General features: G+C 36.2%; 2 protein-coding genes across 2 annotated transcripts in view; one reads left to right on the forward strand and one right to left on the reverse strand.

Annotated features, from left to right (window-relative positions):
* LOC128237544 (midasin-like) overlaps positions 1-7,495 on the reverse strand; it is a 102,404-nt gene extending 94,909 nt beyond the window's left edge. Inside the window, exons 1-10 of the mRNA XM_052953135.1 lie at positions 7,356-7,495; positions 6,637-6,854; positions 5,881-5,977; positions 5,261-5,388; positions 4,056-4,163; positions 3,398-3,569; positions 2,295-2,498; positions 1,688-1,923; positions 1,300-1,414; positions 494-711 (exon numbers count right to left, since the gene is read on the reverse strand). Coding sequence (XP_052809095.1) covers positions 494-711; positions 1,300-1,414; positions 1,688-1,923; positions 2,295-2,498; positions 3,398-3,569; positions 4,056-4,163; positions 5,261-5,388; positions 5,881-5,977; positions 6,637-6,854; positions 7,356-7,460 — 1,601 coding nt within the window. The 5' untranslated portion in view covers positions 7,461-7,495. The remainder of the gene's footprint in view (positions 1-493; positions 712-1,299; positions 1,415-1,687; positions 1,924-2,294; positions 2,499-3,397; positions 3,570-4,055; positions 4,164-5,260; positions 5,389-5,880; positions 5,978-6,636; positions 6,855-7,355) is intronic.
* Positions 7,496-7,546: 51 nt separating this feature from the next.
* Positions 7,547-15,817, forward strand: LOC128236967 (uncharacterized). The gene is made up of 7 exons (XM_052952124.1): positions 7,547-7,568; positions 8,616-8,695; positions 9,099-9,558; positions 11,139-11,203; positions 12,520-12,637; positions 13,492-13,774; positions 14,245-15,817. The coding sequence occupies exons 1-7, from the start codon at positions 7,553-7,555 to the stop codon at positions 14,324-14,326; spliced, it is 1,104 nt and encodes a 367-aa protein (XP_052808084.1). The 5' UTR covers positions 7,547-7,552; the 3' UTR covers positions 14,327-15,817.
* Positions 15,818-18,256: the final 2,439 nt, after the last annotated feature.

Genomic DNA, 18,256 nt, shown 5'->3' on the forward strand with positions numbered 1-18,256 from the left:
TTTTATCAATAAACATTTTCACTCGTATTGCACTTTCTTATATAATTGCATATATATTCAATTGCATCCATACTCCAATAAAAGCAAACATTTCCAGAATACCTCTTATACTTGAGATTGATCAAATGACGCTATTTGTGATAACATGTACCTGATGAAACAAATCACGTCATTGACACTACTGCTGTTCCCTAAATCATTGTAGTTTGCTGATCCCAGACAAGCTTTGCAAGATATGTATGTAAATATAAACACTGAATGCACTTCCTCTAAAAGCATTTGGTCAATACACTGTTAAGTATCAAGTTCTTTCGACTACACTTATCATGCACTGAGCAAGTGTTTTGAAACAGCGATGAACCTAAACACTAACAATCTGCTAAAGAGATTCCTTGGATGCACAAAAAAAGACAATAGCTGGGACTCAAATTTGATTAAGACTGTTTCTAGACAACATTGGTAGTTAGTTGCAACACTTTGAAAAGGCAGTTACCTGGTGGAGATTTGCCGACCATCTCGGGACAGGAACTTGCCAACAGTGCTCTCCACCATCTCCATAGCAATGGCAGGTGCCCCCTCAATATCCCCAGCAGAGGCACCCTGTTGACCCCCAGCAGTTGACCCCTCATGACCCCCAGCAGACAACATGAAGTAGATATCCAGCAGACGGTCGACAACTGTCTCCAGGGCTGGGTACTTGGTACATATCACCTAAAACAAAGGCATATATTTATTATCAGCTTGAATATCTGAGAAGACCATGGTAGATGTCCAACTGGAAAATAGACTGGCCATGATATTTATCCTAAAATTTCTTATGCCTGATAAATCCAACAAACTAAGGATTAAATGACAAAATCCCTAGCAGCTGATCCTAAGACAGTAATATTACAGAAGCTTTGGAAGTGTGTCTACTGCCTGAAACTGGAGGTTGTTTTAGGAAGAACCATGGCAGCAATTTTGTGCCTAGGGTGGATTTAAAATGGTACAATAATACTGTTGAAAAATTATCCTACTCATTGGCTTCTTCATGAAATGTTCCCCTGGGCCCTAGGTTTGGCTACAACAATAAAGGCCCAGCATGTGCATACTACCCCAAGTAAGGAAAAGCATTGTTAAGAACATACAAAGGCTAAAGGCCTCACAATCTTAAGTTCACCCTGCAACATGGGTTCAACAATCACACTAGTCCACAATTTCTTAAGCAGAGCATAAAAATATATATCAGCCCCCATGTGTTTTAAACTCCCAACCCCAGGAACCCTTTCTTGTGGGCTAAGAATATAAGTAATGTGTCACCATCTTTAGTTCATCCCGTGACAGAGGTTCCACCAGCACGCTAGTCCACAGTTTCTCAAGCAGGGCACTGGAACCAGTCTGCTTTCGCTGCCAACCAGCACTGCTGCTCACCAACCTGAAAACAAACAGTCATGATATCACTCATTGTTAAGAAATAGGTATATTTCGATTAAAACGTAATTGGTGCAAGTTAATTTGACAAGCATGAACGTGTACTTTCAAAGAAGGCTTCACTGGTGATACCAGATTTTACAATAAGTCTCTCAGAAAACCGACACAGGTCCATCAAACAGACTTTAGCATAATTCATATTCTGTCCGCACATAAATCTGCTGAGGTAATTTCAGTATACAATAAGTTTACATCAGTCACACTGGCACCTTCTTACCTCTGAGTGGCAAACAGATGGAAGCCAGGTGCCGCCCTGACAGTGTCCCCATGCCCTGGCACGGAGAGGGCCCTAGTCTCTAGGAGGGGCAAGAGGACAGACACCACCTCCATCGGGGCCTCATCAATGTCTTCCAACAACACCCAGTAGCCATTGGTTACGGCCTGGGTCAGAACGCCCGGCTGCCAGACAAACTCCCCAGGCACCTCTGTGCACCTGTATGTGCCAAGCAAAGCCTATAAAGAGATAAAGAAAGAAAACAAATCACATAAGATGCCTTCCAAAAGCACACTCTAAACATTGGTTACCACCTGTCATGCAAGTCTGTCAGACAAACTACCTCTTGCATCTGTATGTGCAAGGCAACGTCGTCATGGCAGCAGAAGCACTTACTTTCAATAGCATTGAAGAACAAAAAACATAAACTTCACAAAGTCTTAATTATTGACTAAAGTACATTATACAGAACAGTTTTAAAATCAGTATTATACTCGACTATAAGAACCTTTTATCACTCCTGAAATGGCCCTCTTAATTTTGGAATAAAAGAGACAGGACATCTTTTCTAAAGACAAAAAATCTATTCATACAACCAGTAATACACTACCTTGCTGTCCATCTGATCACCAAGTTGTATCTTCATTAAGGCAGGGGCTGTAGCTCTGCCAGTCAGTTTTGCAAGATGTTCTACCAGAGTTGTCTTTCCTGAGCCCACAACTCCCTGGAGCAGAACAGGTGACCCCGCAGACACTGCCATGGCAATGCTGTGCAGGTTCTTCTCATTGGACGGGACAGGAAGTAGGTCCAGCTTCTGAAAACATACATATGCAGTCAGCACTTTTTCTTTAAATTGAGTAAAATACTTGCATCAATATGGCATTTGACACAAGAAATAAATTTTCGCTTTGTGTGAGACTGAGCGACTATAAAAAGGTTTAAATTAGCTCCCAGTAAGATCTAATTTAGTTTTCACTGACAACGTCAAGGCAGTTTCCCATTTGGCCATGCTGGAAATCCTTATCTTGCCTACGGGCAAAGATAAAACAAGTACTAGTATAGAACTTCATTTTTATTGTCATCACACAATTATCTAAGATTCATTTGGTTCATCCAAACCCTTGCGCAGGGTGTTTTGTGGAAATTTGTATATCTGTTTCCGCTTTACACCCTACGCTCAGGTTGGGATGAACCGATCTTACACAAGTGGCCATGGCAGATACTTATATTTTTGTTACAGGAAACTACATCATAAACAAGAGCAGTCAATGACTACGAGACTGCCATATCCCTAGCAGAATTAAGAACAGTATCATTTTCCACAAAGGATATCTATTGTTTATCAATTAAACAATGGATAATAACTAAAAAAAATCTTTAAATCAGATATATCTATATATGAAGTTGAAGAAAATACCACAAAGACTTTTCAAGTTATACTCCAAACAAGATCACTATGATCAAAATACGCACACACCGCTACCCATTACCATACCCCATTTTCCGATCAACGGGTATAACAAAACTAACACAAGCCGAGGCAAACTCTTGTTTATTTTAATATATTACTGGGATAAAAAAAAATTACAGCATCAACTTTTACTATTTTGATGATAAAAGAGACACCATGACCATGACTATGATTATACCTTGAGGTTTTATTCAAACACAAACAGACAAGCTGAAAATCACAATACAAGATCTGTTTCTTACCACTTCAGATTCTGTTTTCTTTTTTGACAGTAACACTCCTCCCACACATGTGACCTTGTCACAGAAGTCAGTCTCCAGGATCATGTGACGTGTATGGGACACCTCATTGGTCAACTCAGGTACACACTGAACATCAGTAGAAACCGATGTATGTGGTGTATCCGTAGAAAACCTTAAAAGTTTTAGAATAAGATAGATATAACATGTCAATCTATACCTAAGGCTAACTGATAAATGTAGTTTAAAGCTTTGAGCTTTTCAAAAACTTGCTTTTACCAGTGAATACTTTCAAATCTCTTATTGTGATTGTTTTGTTGTTTCGGAGATTTTTTCATTCTGGAAAATGTCTCTTGCCACATATTTTATTCAACACAAATAGCACATGCAGAAGCCAGAAAGAAGGCCTTGAGGTGTTACCGTACTGGCTATGCTAGGTGTTGTGAATAATCTTATCCAGACCACAATACATACTACCCGGTATATAAAAATTGATGTTTATTTGGGTGTCTTAAGCCTATTACAATATTTATTACATGAGCTATGTATACAGTATTGTCAGAAATACTATTCTTGCCAGTGAATTTAACATCAACCGTTTCGAATATAGCATGTTCATGTTGCTTTACTTTGTTAAGCATAAAACCAAATTGTAGCATACTTGATTGTTAGCTCCCTGAGTTTATCTTCTGTGAAGTGCTGTAAAAGGTATTCCTTCCTGGCTGCCGGGGACATGCCTTGTCTCTCCACAACAGTCTGACAGGCAAACCTAAATAAGACAAGATATTCTGACACATAAACTTAGGTTAAATCAAGCTAAGATAGCCTTACACACAAAATATAATGTAAGCCAGATAAGGTAGTCTGACAGATAGAATAGCATGACACACACCAAAGAAAACGCACACACGAAAGTAAAGACAAGATAATGTGAAAAATTAACTTAAGATAAGATAGTCTGGCACACAAAACCCAACATAAGCTGAATAAAGTAGGTTGACAGATAGCAAAGACTGCAAACACACACACATATACACCAAAGACAAGACAAGATAATCTGGCACACATACGTAATATAAGACACAAGACATTCTGACACATAATCTAAGATAAATAAGATGAGTTTAGATAATCAGATAAAGTTATCAGGTTAGCACACGGTGGTTAGTGCACTGTAAGCGCACTCAATTCTCTCCTAGGTGACCACAATTCAATTCTTTGCCTGGGCACATGTGAGTTTGGTTTGCTATAACCAACCCTGACAAGTTGGTTTCTTACATGTTCTCCAGTTTCCACTCTCTCTCATAACGTTGTGCAGACGCGAGTGATAAATATAATGTAATAATTTGTTTCACAATCCTTGTAAAATGAATAACAATCAGTATACAACAATGCCACTATGGAGCTTCAAAACTGACTTGCGCTCAGTATAATTACATGTAAATGTAAGGTAAACAAGAAAATATACTAGCACGACAATGGTAACAATCTTTAGCATAATTATATATACCAGGGACCAAATACTACTCCCAATTAGAATTAAAGAGTCTTTGTAAGACTCATAATAAATATTGCTTGGTCGTAAGAGATATTTTTTCAAATTCTTTACCTTTAGACTTACTTAACATCAATTTAATAAACAATGAGCTCTCCGGAGTTTGTCATTTGAAACAAACATACTCCAGATTGATATAATAAAATATATATAAATGATTTAATTATTTTTTACCAGAATTACACAATTTTTCCTCTTTTATTTGGAAAAAAAACTCAGAAAGGATTAATCTTAAAACATTTAATTGTTTTAACACCCTTGTTTTACAAATAGTATAAACAAGGCACTTGAAACTCGAACTAAGCACCCACCATTTGACATGACCATGTTCATTTGATGTAAATGGCAGAATGTCAACCAAGGGGAGGAACTCTGTAACATCTTCACCAAGGTATTTTGTAAACAGCCATGCAGCCTGCACCCTTGTGACCTCTTGACCCTGCAATGCAAAATTAACAATAACTGATTCTCAATTTATGTCAAGTTGAGTTAGAGTGCATGTATAGGGATTTCCATGTCTGGCTAAATCTTAATATATTATCACAGCTTTTTCAGCAATTATTAAATAGAGGCATTGCCTTTTTATTTGAATTTGTTAACGAACGTTTAAATACTTCAAATTCACAATAAAATTATGCCTTAATACTTCATGCTCATTTATTCAAAATAATCATAGATTGACATACAATTATTATCAGAAAAATACAACATTAATGATCTTTTTGAAAAACATTGTAAAATAAACTTTTTGAGTCAGAAAGTAGCCAAATTTCAACCTCTGGTATAAGAAGGTGACAAGGCCCTACTTTCGATGCTAAACTATTGCATGCCAATTCTCTCTTTTTTTTAAATTAGTTTGATTTAAGTTGAAAATATTAGCAAAGAGTTTAAAGTGAAATTGCTCTGAATGAAGAAGTTCCTAGATACGAACCTTGGATTTTTTCCGTTTTTTCTTCTTTGGTTCTGCTGTTTCGCCATTCTCAGGAGCTAGGAAGCTCGGCTTCCCCTTCACGTAACTCAGAGTAAACCTGAAAATGCAAGTTTTTATACGATAATGAAATGTTTCAGTATAACATGTTTCTGTTATTAAATAAATATTTAAATGATATATTAAAGGAAGAACTGTCAAGTAAAATTCTTGATGCAAAAGAAGTGAATTTAACTGTCCTGGCAAGTTCAATTTGTTCAAAGTATATGTACATATATTTCAATAAAAAGCTTTCAAGCTTAAATGTTGAAAAAAACATAGATAAAAATGTTATCATTACAATGGAGGCAAGCTCAGAGTCTTAGTACTATAAAGATATTCTCTCCCAACATAACTCAAACAAAATTATATAAGTTAAATTTGAAAATACAATGTATAAATAAATTCAGGAAAAAAGACACCTTAAAATAACTCTTGAAATTACATGTATATTATTAAAGTCAATTGCAAGTGAGTTATAAAAGAGAAAGGACAATGCCACAATGCAACATTTATTCAATGTTTTGCATATGGAGCTGATTTGTTTGTTTTTGATTTCATTGAAAAAATCTACTCTCATAAGCAATTTAATCTTTTTTAAATTTAGAATTTTTTGCAGAGAACAGTTTGTTTTTTCTATGGCCCTTTGTTTTTTTCTTCAAAAAGGTACTAGGTAGGTCTCAAAGTAACGCTGATGTTAAACAACAAATCAATTTGAACCTTTGAATGTCCGGCCAGTGCAGGCAACTTGAGAGAGCAACACAAAAGCTTAGATGCTTATCAAATGGTGTCCCACATTCTTCTATTTTGTGTCCAGTTCTAGTTATAATATCCAGTAGCAGGGGACGAAAAATTGCCCCAAATTGCCGAACCTGACCGGTCAAGAACACATCACTCAATTTTTCAAGAATCTCTCGTCTGTCACTTGGACTCCATATCTGAAAAAAACAAAATAATTATTAATCAATTTTAATATTATTGAAATAGATCTTATTGCACGTTGAATATGGATTTATTACAAAACAATGGCCTAGGTTTATTCAATTAATATCTTTACCACAGCTGCCAATACCAACAGCCTAGTAGCCAAGCTGTATTATTCGCTTGCGGTCCTGGAAATTTCATATTCAATGCGATCATTCCATGGACATTCAAAATACATGACAATGGCTTGAAATGCTCATGGCACTCAAAAGCTGAAGTATAGGCCTAGGATATCATGAATGCATTTAAATAATGTTCGTGAATACCTACTATTGTTAAAAAGTACTGATATGCACTCTTAATCGATAACAAATATGTTTGTATAGCATAGGCTATACAAAAATATTTGTTATCGATTAAAATTAACAAATACTGAACTATACTGTCTATAGTATTACTATAGACAGTATAGTTCAGTATTTGTTAATTTTTGTATCAAATCAGTAGATTCTTACCTGTTTGCTCAAAAACTTGGAAAGCTCTTTAGAGATGGAGGCATTATTTCTACATAAGAAATCAAGACAGTCAAATATCTTGAAGCCAATAGTAGATTTATCCATTTAATTTTTTGACAGGAGCAAAACACGTGTGTTTATTTTCATCGCGATTTTCACGTAAGGAAATTATTTCAGAGCACCAGCAAAATTCCAACATGGCGTTGAATGAAGGTTGTCAATGACGCTTTGTTCTTACATTTTTACTTTACTTGAAGTATCCGTGTTTTCTCAGCTAATTCTATAGTTTGTGTACATGAATACTTAAATTATTCATATGCCGTACATTTGTCAAAAAATATTGTATGTAATTTGTATTTTGTAAAAAATAGTTTCTGTTTTTTTTTCAGTTTCCTTATTTTTAGTGATTTTAACTTCTGTGTATACATGTACTTGTCCATTAATGATTTGTGGGGGGCAGCTATTCATAGCAGTGACTTGACTGTCCGATAACTGAGGCTTATCAAGAGCTATGTCATTTTGATTGGTGGTGTTTGTTAGGTGGATGCTTGGTTATAAAGGATAGAAATTAGTAAAAATAGTAAATGAAGTACAGATGGGGGTATATATAGGCACTTTGGATGCCTACAGCTTAATATATAAAGAAGGATGGTACAAACACTTTCAGTGTTTCTTAGTAAGAACCTGGCAGTACATGTAGGTAATTAAGGATCTACATGTACATGCACACTGTTGATGTACATGTTATTGCATGAATGTATTTATTTTATACTACATGTATATCATATTTATAAAATTCAACATTTATTTTCACTAACTCTAAAAATAAAACCTACAAAAACAAATTTTCTGTTTGAGAAAGTAATGGTTAATGGTAAAAGTAATTTCTCTTTTATAACCATATCTTAACTACATGTATATCAAAGGACTGAAGGGCCATATTTTAGTGACCAAGCTATGTGACGGGGACCTTTGGTAGGTACACCAGTCATAGAAATTAAACTTTTGGATGAACATTATTTTAGGCCAAATCTTAATAATAGTACCTGCCATAAAAATAAAAATATTCAACAAGCCCCAGTGCTGTATAATATAAATCCAGAAGGCCTGGAGAGAATTTTACCAGTGCAGATCTTACAGGCTTGTCCCAATTTCGACCACTGGTACACCGTGATGTCTCCCCACTGAAGGAAGAAAACAGACCATTATATAGCTAAATGTATTGTCTTAAGTTCTTAACACACATATTTCTATTTTCAGATGATGTCCCTCCATTGGAGGACATGTCTGAGCTGATCCAGCAGGTGGATGCTCTCAGGGAACTACGACAAACACAGCAGGTATTTCTGCATTTCAATGTTCTGCCACATTGACAGTTTGGGTGGTAATTGTTAATAATGTGGGGTATCCATAAGCAGTGGTCGCAATTAGCACAAGCCCTGCACTGGTAAAACGCTTTCCGAGCTTGCTCGAATTCTGGGTTTTATATAGCTGGGCATAAAAATAAAATGCCAAGCAGTAGTATATGAATTCAGACTTGTTCATCTAAAAGACTAATTTGGATGACTGCATAAGCTTGAAATTCTTGTGGCATCAGAACTTCATATTTTCATTTAATTTAAATACCTTTGAAGGAAAGGTCTTTAAATCGTTGCCTTTTTTCTTTTCTAATACTTTAGATAATTAGAACAATGTTGTTTCTCTTTATTATGCATGAAATGTGAAAACGGATGACTGTTTCAGGGACGTAAACAGTCCAAGACACAGCCAAATGGCCATGCACATGTACCTGTACCGGCAAATACCACACAGACAAAGTCGGCTAAGGAAAAAACCCATGCAACATTAGCAACATCAAAGACAGTGCAAGAAAAGACAGAAAGCAGCAGTGAAAGAAATTCTGTGACTCAATCAAGTGTTCAAAACCCCTCATCAACATCATCCAAACCATCATCAAGCTTTGGAGGCATGAAAAAAGGATTCTTGTTTGGTGCACCATCAAAATCAAAGTCAGACACTCAGAAATGTGATAGCAGTAAAAAGCAAGACCAAAGTGCCACCAAATCAGTGACAAGCAAAGGCAAGACTCTGGAAGAGATACCTTTTGTGAAGAAAAATGATGAAGCACAAGAGTCTAACTTCAGGTTTTCAGAAGTTCAAGAGGCCATGTCAAAAACTACAGAGAAACTTTTGCAAAACAAAGGTGAGCAAGAAAGTATACAATTTTCAGAATCTTGTTTAGTATCAGACAGTCGGTAAACCATGTGTTGTCAGTGCTATAACTTAAGTTCATTTTTACCTAGGACCATGAAGCTTTTGTGATAGGTTGCCCTTCACCAGTAGATGACCCTGATTATTTTGAGGGTCAAAAGTCACGGTCACGAAAACATTGTGCACCCCTTAATAATGCACAAGTCAATTGTAACCACCGAATAGCCGGGAAAATGGGCCATGTTCTTACCTTTCAGGTGGCCCCACAGTGCTGCCTGAATGCAGTGGTTTTGTCTTCGCGCCAAATATAGTGGGGTCATGGGCCTTACTTAGGGTTCCTGGGGTGCGGGGAATTTGGCGTGGATTTTACCATCAGTTCTTCCCTGTTGGGCGGGGATTTTACCCGGGCTTGGCTGGACCGCTATTCCCTGGACCATGGGGGGGGGGGCGGGGGTTACAATTGACTGGTGCATAATCAATGCATTTCTACTTAAACACCTGTATTCAATCTTCCATATGTTTCAGACAAAGCAGTGGTCGAAATTAGCACAAGCCCGCAAGCCCTGCACTGGTAAAATGTCTTCCGGGCTTGCTCAAATTCTGATATAAATTCTATATAGCCAGGCTTGTTAAAAAAATATGATTCCATGCCATAGTAATAAGAATTACGGCTTGGGCCTAAAAAAAAAATTGTTTGGTTAGGGTTACATCCTTTTCAAAAATAGGTAGGGTAGGTAGGCTTTTTATTTTTTTTATTTATTTTTTTTATTAGGCTTTATATAAGAATATCATTTTCATCATTGGAGAATGGTGTTAAAGCTATCTTCTGTATAAGCATTTAAGGTTTAAACTACATATTGAAAAGCAATTTAAAAAAAAAAAAAACGAAAAAAAAAAAAAAAAAAAAATTTATTTAGTTTTTCATTTTTTTTTCAAACTGACTATAAAAACGGTAGGGTCGGCGCCTATTCCGTAGGTAGGGTCGGGTAACCCGAACCAAATGTATTTTTTTTTTTAGGCCTTGTTCTTCCGAAAGTCTAATTTCAATGACTGCAAAGTTGTGTTCAGAGGGCTTAATGTTGATAAACATCACTCATTTTCTATGAATGTTAGATAAGTTGCATCGCAAAAATTGTATTTTATCAGTGTGTTTCGGAATTTGGAAATGCAGAAGAAGCATCTGTTGATGTGACAGAAATAGCCTTTAACGATAAAACAATTTTAACTTGCCCACGGTCACCTTTGGTCAAAAGCTTTACGTATCAACATATTAGGTCATAATACATTTAACAATTATCACAACATTTATACATGAATAAGCAGACACTGTTTTTAGGAATGTTTGTTACCGCATGTGCCAAGAACTACTCCATGTTGGGAAAATGACTCAATTTGGGAAAATAAAAAATCATGTCAGAAAAAATCTAATATCTAATATAACGGCAAATATACATGTTCAGACTTGTAAGCATTATCACAGTAATGCTATATTGTATAACAGTATTAGGGCTGTTCTTCTGAAGATCTTGTTGGTTTTCCAAAAAAATATTTTGCTTTTTTATTCGTTTGCAGAATGGGTGACTGATGACTTGCTGAAAAAACTTGAAAAGAATGAGAAACTGTCAAAAAGACTCCAGGTTGGAATTTTGTGTCAAGTCTTACAAAATAATTGCTTAATCTTATGCACCAAACCGTAAATACTGTATTACTAGCATTTTTTTCTGACAATTATTTTTCTATTTTTTTTTGATAAATGTTCATGGTTGGATAAGCATGTGTCTTTCTGCCCAATCTGTTTTTCATGTTACATTTTCTGGTACAGACAGTAGTTTTGATACTTTGACATGCAGGAGTATTTAACACATTCTGTGATAGCTGTAAAAGTTCATTTTTGTTTTAAAGTTGGTGTTTGTGTTAGCATGAACATATCTTTCAGTTTGTATTATATAAAGCAGACAATACCAGTATACATGCCATTTCCCCCGGTGTTTGGAAAAATCCCCCGAGATTCCGACCCATACCCTGGTCCCCCGCCAGGGGATCCATATCCCCTGGAATTAAAAAAATAAATGAAAAAAGATAGCTCAAATTTGACAGTGGAATTTCAGCATCAATTATATTATGAGGGTGAAAATCCATGAAAGACCATGATGACTTAGTTAAAAAATTATTGTAATAAGAGTGTGTTTCAGTAATTATTCTTATATCATAAATGTAAATATTGCGCTAAATTTCGCTGCGTAAAAATCCCCTGTAATTTGTGTAATATCAAAATTCCCTGGAATTCAGACCAAAATCCTCTGGGAAGCCTCTCAGAAATATGGCATGTATGTACCAGAGTCATAACTTTCTAATTGCTGGCACACATGTCTCACTACTAGTGATAACATTTGCTCTAATTGCTCTCCCCTAATCAACTAAATAAAATCAATTAATGAATAAATAAAAATATGGTGGTCTTTGTTGTGAGACAGTCTTCTTTATAATACAATTGAAGAGTTGGGAAGCATGTGCCATGTTTGACAGTATCATCATATCTATACATTATCTCCCATTATTAATCTAAATGATAAGAATTAAACACAGCTTAACCATTTATGTGGATAAATTTAAATACACTAGACTTTTTATTCACTTTTACCACACGCAAGTTATTGAACGTTGTCATTGCCAACATACATGTAACATAAAACACTCACTGCCCTCGTGATTGAAATTATTCACTTGTAATGAAAGCCTCATGTACGTGTATAATCAAATATCTTGGGATGTGGGTGCAGTAACTATAACATGTACTTCAATTACCCAAAAGAAAAGGTCTGAGGTTACAGATTAAATTTCTGCAGACAATAGGGGAAACCCCGCTTCATCCTCAAACAGCCCGGGTCAATTAGGGCAGTAATGTAGTGGGTATGATGTTCTTGTATATCATCTTTCTCGCTTTGTTTTTCAGGATCGTAAGTTTGTGCAGGCTATAGGGGAGTTTCAACGGGATCCTAAGACAGCAATGACCAAGTACGGCAACAATCCAGAGGTGCAGGAATTTTTCCAGGATTTCTGTGGCCTCATGGGTAAGTAAACTTGGCAGTGGGCTAGGTTTATATCATCTTTGGAAACTCCAGGCTTTATTTTGTTTTGATCATTTAGTCAAATGAGTTAACGTGATAAATTTACATTTAGATACAAAAATTTTAGATACAAAATTTGACATCTTCCTGTAATGTGCGCATTTAAGCCATATGATATCATTTTGTAAACATGGCCCTGGCCTTATCCCATTTTTTTGCTGAAAAAGCACTGCAGCAATTTAATAGGAAATGTTGTTGAGGTTAGAGGCTAAAATTTACCATTATAAGACCATTCAACAGAAATCATTTCAAGTTCATTGATCTTGTTTACTATACTTATTCTTAACCAAAAAAACATTTAAAAAGAATTAAATAATATTATACTATTGTATAATCTAAATAAACTGTCTTTTCTGTTCTTTTTTGTTATTAATTGGTTAAAATCACTGTTTTTCCCAGGATTTATTTATAGGAATGTTAGACCATGGTGGGCTAGGGAGGGGCCCCTGTCCTCTCCCTTTTTTTCGTTATTTATTCAATGAAGTCGCAATTTGACATATAGTATTAGATCTATTAGATCTATTAAGGTAAAAAAGAACACAAAGATTGCAAAGTCACTAAGATTTAATGTCTTCAAATAATAATTGCATTATTTCTTACATAATATAAACATGTACAGGTGATACAAAATCAATACATCAAAAAACACATGTCATGGTTACATAGGAAGTCAAATATTCTTAAAATCTTGTTCTCAAAGTGACAAATTCACTTATCTTATGTACACTATATTAACATAGACATGTACTAGTAATTTTTACACATCATTAAAGCATAAAATGTTTAATTAATTGCAGGTGACCATTTTAACAAACTCGGAGACAAAGTTCCAGGAGGGGGTACCTCTGGATCCAGTATCCCCCAGAAGACCTCTGCTCCTGGCCCTGTCCAGACCCGAACCCAGAGGGGTGGGGCTGACCTTGCCGTCCACAGCAGCACCGACCCACACCAGCCCACCGCCCAGGATGAGGCTAAGATGCAGGACATACTGGCAGACCCTGAAATCAGGGACATCTTAGTTGATACGAAGATACAACAACTGTTTGAGACTTTGAGGAATAATCCTGGAAGTGCACAAAGGTAAAAGATCTAGTACACTTGTGATGGTTGGATATTGGAATATAATCGAACAGTCATCGATGGCTGAATAACATCGAAGATAATGGATTATGATCATCCATTCTTGAGGCATGATATCATATATCCAAATTGGTGCTGTAATTGTATCAAAAAAGACATTTTAAATGTTTACATCTAGTCATGAAAAGGTGTTTGACCAATTATGAATTATAGAAGTAAATAAATATAAATATTTTTACGTACCATTTTTGAGGGAGGGAAAACAATTTCTATTATTTTCATGTGATAAACTACTTTCCATTTCCAACCAATTATGAATGATGATTTTTGTCTGATTATCTTATACTATAAATCAAACTCATTGCAAATTTATGACATGTCATCAATGCTTTTGAAAGGATCTTTTTTGTCTTAAAGATGATACTATCATTATCAATTAAAAGGTGATCAATTTCATTTTACTGTTGCAGAATACTACAGACTGCTGACTCTGACTTAAGAGGAAAAATTCAAAAGCTTGTACAGGCTGGCCTGCTTCAGTTTCAAACCTGACCTCAGAACCAAATGGTCATCATTCCTCTCAACGTGTGATGGAGAACTGGAGGAAGGATATTTATCTTGGAAACTGTCATTCATTGCTTCCATCCAGTTTTTGTGACTCAGAAAATCTTGTACTGATCCTTCTGAAAACATTTAAGGGGAAATTGTCTAAAATGAACGATTTTAAAAATGATACACTTTGATGACATTTTATTGATCAAGTTTCTAAGACTCTTATTAGCTCATTGTCTACAATCGAGTTGGGCATGGGTGGATGTACATTTTGGACCCAGGTACCTTATCTGCAGTTACCCGTGGGTACCCATGTATACAATTCACATTGCAGAATAAACAAGACTTTTAAAAGTAACAAAAACAAGAATTTTTTTGAAGTTGTTTTTTTATCATTTATCATATGAAAAGACGAAATGTCGTCGCCATTCACAGTGACATTGAATTTTGAAATAAAATGTTGTTATTGATGAAGAATGTCTTTTTAAAATGTTAAATGTTAAAATGCAATTTTATTACTTCCCTACAGTTGGGAATCAATTATTAATTTGCAATTAAATATGAACGATTTCTCACACATTTCTTGTATGTGGATTATGCTTTCACGACTTTTAAATTTCTTAAAGAGCCAAGGATATCTGTTTGTTATGCATCCAATGGTATAGTTTTCAAACCTCCTGTCCGTCTGTCTGTCCAGGCCAACCCAAGGATTGTTTGGGGGCTGGGTCCGTTAGTGTAAGGAGTTTATTTGGTTATGTGTATTATTGAACACAAACACAAAAATAAACTTTTATGGTGTTTTTTTTAAAAGACGGAAAAAAACCACATTAACAAGAAATGTTGGTCCATTTGAATCCGTCAATCCGTCTGTTCCCACGGTTTCCGATCAATATCTTGCGCACACTTAGGCCAAGGGACCTTAAGCTTGTTAAGTAAGATGGGTTAAAACAGCAGGTGAACCCTCTTGATGTTTAGGTCAACAAGGTCTGAAAATATGTTTTCACTTTTATTGAATAACGCTTGGGCCTTTTGACATCAAACTTGTTTGGCAGATTGTCCATTACTATAAGATGAATGCTATCTATTTGGAGTCAGTGAAACCAAGGTCTAGGTCAAAGTGACCTTAAGCTAAAATCCGTTTCTGATCAATATATATAGAACGTGGTTGCACGGCGACCTCAATATTAGTACACAAGTTAGTGATGACCAATTGATGATTTTGTGGACAGTGGAACAAAGCTGTGGTGACCTTGAACTGAACATATAATTCCGACATACACTTGAAGAACGCTTGGGCCCAGAGCCCTCAAACTTTTTATGTGGCAGGCCATAAACAGCAGATGATCCCATTTAACTTTTGGGTCAAAGGTCAAGGTCGTAGTGACCTTGAGCAGAAAATATGTTTCAAATTAATATCTGAAGAACGTAAGAGCCCAACCAATGCAATCAAGGTTCACCGGTTGGTTTTGACCAGTAGATACCCCTATTTATTTCGAGGTCAAGGTTTTTAGGACCTTGAGCGGAAATCTATTTTCGATCAATAAATGAAGAACCCTGGAGTCCATCAACCACACTCTTGGTATGCCATTTGGACATGACCAATGAATTAACCCTATTCACTTTGAGCTCAAAGATCAAGGAAGTTTCGACTGACCTTAAACTTGGTATGCAGGTTGGCCATGACTAGCAGATGATCCGTGTTCATTTTTCAGATTAAAAGTCAAGATCGCGGTGACCATGATCAAATAATATGTTTCAAATCATCATCTGAGGAATGAAAGAGCCCAAGGCCTCAATCTTTGTATGCTTGAACTAAAATATGTTTCCAAAAATTAACTGAAGAAAGCTCGTGAACAGGGCCCTCAAACTTGGTAGGCAGGTCGCCCACGACCAGCAGATGGTCCCTTTTGATGTTCGGGCCATAGGTCAAGGTTGTGGTGACCTTGAGCAGAAAATCTTTTGCGAATCAATATCTGAACTATGCTAACGCTCAAGAATCTCATTTTCGGTTAACATGTTTACCACGACCATTAGATGATCCCTTGATTTAGGAGTCAAAGTTCAAGGTCATGGTAACTTTGAGCTTAGAATGTGTTTCTTATCAAAATATTGTCCACCGCCATCAACAGGGAGGTTGGACATGACCAGCAGTTGTAGGACAATGGGTCATAGTCATCGGGAAATTGAGCTTAAAATCTGTTTCCGATCAATAACGGAATAATGCTCGGGACTCATTGCCCTCAAACTTGGTAAACAGGTTGGCCATTATCAGCTGATGAACCCCAACAATATTTGAGGTCAGAGGGTTTTATGGTCGAGGTCGTTGTTGCTCATTTGTTATAGATAATGATTGGTTTCTAAAAAAAAATAACATAGCAATTTCCTACGCAGTTATCTTCCCTAAAACCAGTAGAATGGATCTCTGCCACCATGGGCGAGTAAAGCTGAATTGCAGCTATATAAAGTTTATTAATTAAAAATTAAAACACGAAAAACATCCCATATTCCTTTCAAATTTCAAAGTCGATACGTCGTTATACTTTAAACAACTTACGCGTCCATAAGGAATTTTAGTGTTTTGACCTTTTTTCCGAACTATCGTGTGTATTTTTACGCCGAAATAAAACTGACGATATGGGGTTTACAGGCGGTTATATAGAGTGCTTTAATGGTGGTGGTGTTAGTAGTTTATACTCCGGATCCCGGCGTGAGCACATTGAAGGGTCCCAGAGTGACAGTTCAACCACCGCACACCTATCCTGGGCGGTGAACCAGTACTAGGTGCCTTCACTTCTGCAAGGAACTGACAACTTCTGTACATGCCAGGGGCAGTGGTACAGTGCGAATGGTCGTAGAAAGGATTTCATAACCAATCACAACAGAAGTGAGCTGGTCCGCCCGGGAATCGAACCCGGGTTGTCCGATTAACAGTCCAACGCTCTACCGACTGAGCTAACCGGGCGGACGTGCTTTAATCACGTGACCATGGTAAGTCACGTGATCGCTTTATACAGCCGATCGTTGACACGTCTCTATCAAAATTATATGCATCTCCAAATAGATAGGTTTGCAGATATTTACGCAAAAATTTGCTCATTCCAAGACAAAAAATAAAAAAAAAATGTAAAAACGGTATATCTGTGAGAGTGCAACTTTAATACATATTTTTAAAATGATAACTCTTCGGAATGGCACACTCATAACTGAAGGAGGAAACTGCTGAAAAATACAAGTGGTACTTCATGTCATCTTTCACCGAGTTTTAAACTTAATATGGAAAAATATCGAGTAGAGATACATAAACTTCCTTCATCCTGAACTCTTCAGCCACTTTTTATCGAAAACAACATCGGATGTATATGCTGGTTTTCAATGTCATTTAGTTTTATATTTAATTAAGCTGCAAGTAGATCGCGTAGTAATTTCAATTAAGCAGTTAATCTTTATAACTTTGCTCTTGGTGATCTTGAATATTTATACAATAATGCACTTCACTGTCAATCAATTTAAGCTAAGTAACACAAAATACACTATACAGTTAATCAATACTATTATATTTTTAGGAACTACTTTTACTGATGTACCGGTATATATATCCGGGATTGTTTTTTTATGGAAAATAGCCGAGGAGCTCCGATTGGTATATTTCCTGTCCGTAAGGTGGTTGCGAAATATGACGAATGAAATTAGTGATGATTCTTGAAGATGTAACTACTTTTCTCATGTAGAATTACATGGTAAAACTAATGTAACAATGAGAACCATACTAGGGATAAGCATAGAAGTTAGGTTCTTCAATCAGAACAGATTTGGTGGCAGGATATCAACTATTGCTAGTACTTCAAGCTATTACCAAGATTTAAAGAAGTAAATGCTTTTACCCATGTTATCAAACTCCACGCAGCGTTACTTCCCTTACAGTACAGTAAT

The sequence above is a fragment of the Mya arenaria genome, chromosome 6 (assembly GCF_026914265.1).
Source record: "Mya arenaria isolate MELC-2E11 chromosome 6, ASM2691426v1".
In the NCBI taxonomy this organism is placed as follows: Eukaryota; Metazoa; Mollusca; class Bivalvia; order Myida; family Myidae; genus Mya; species Mya arenaria.

Bases quoted from the DNA above. Each gene is read 5' to 3' on its own strand.
- LOC128236967 (XM_052952124.1), top strand. The intron at 9,559-11,138 runs GTGAGCAAGAAA...ATTCGTTTGCAG, and splicing joins GAAACTTTTGCAAAACAAAG to AATGGGTGACTGATGACTTG. The intron at 12,638-13,491 runs GTAAGTAAACTT...AATTAATTGCAG, and splicing joins GGATTTCTGTGGCCTCATGG to GTGACCATTTTAACAAACTC.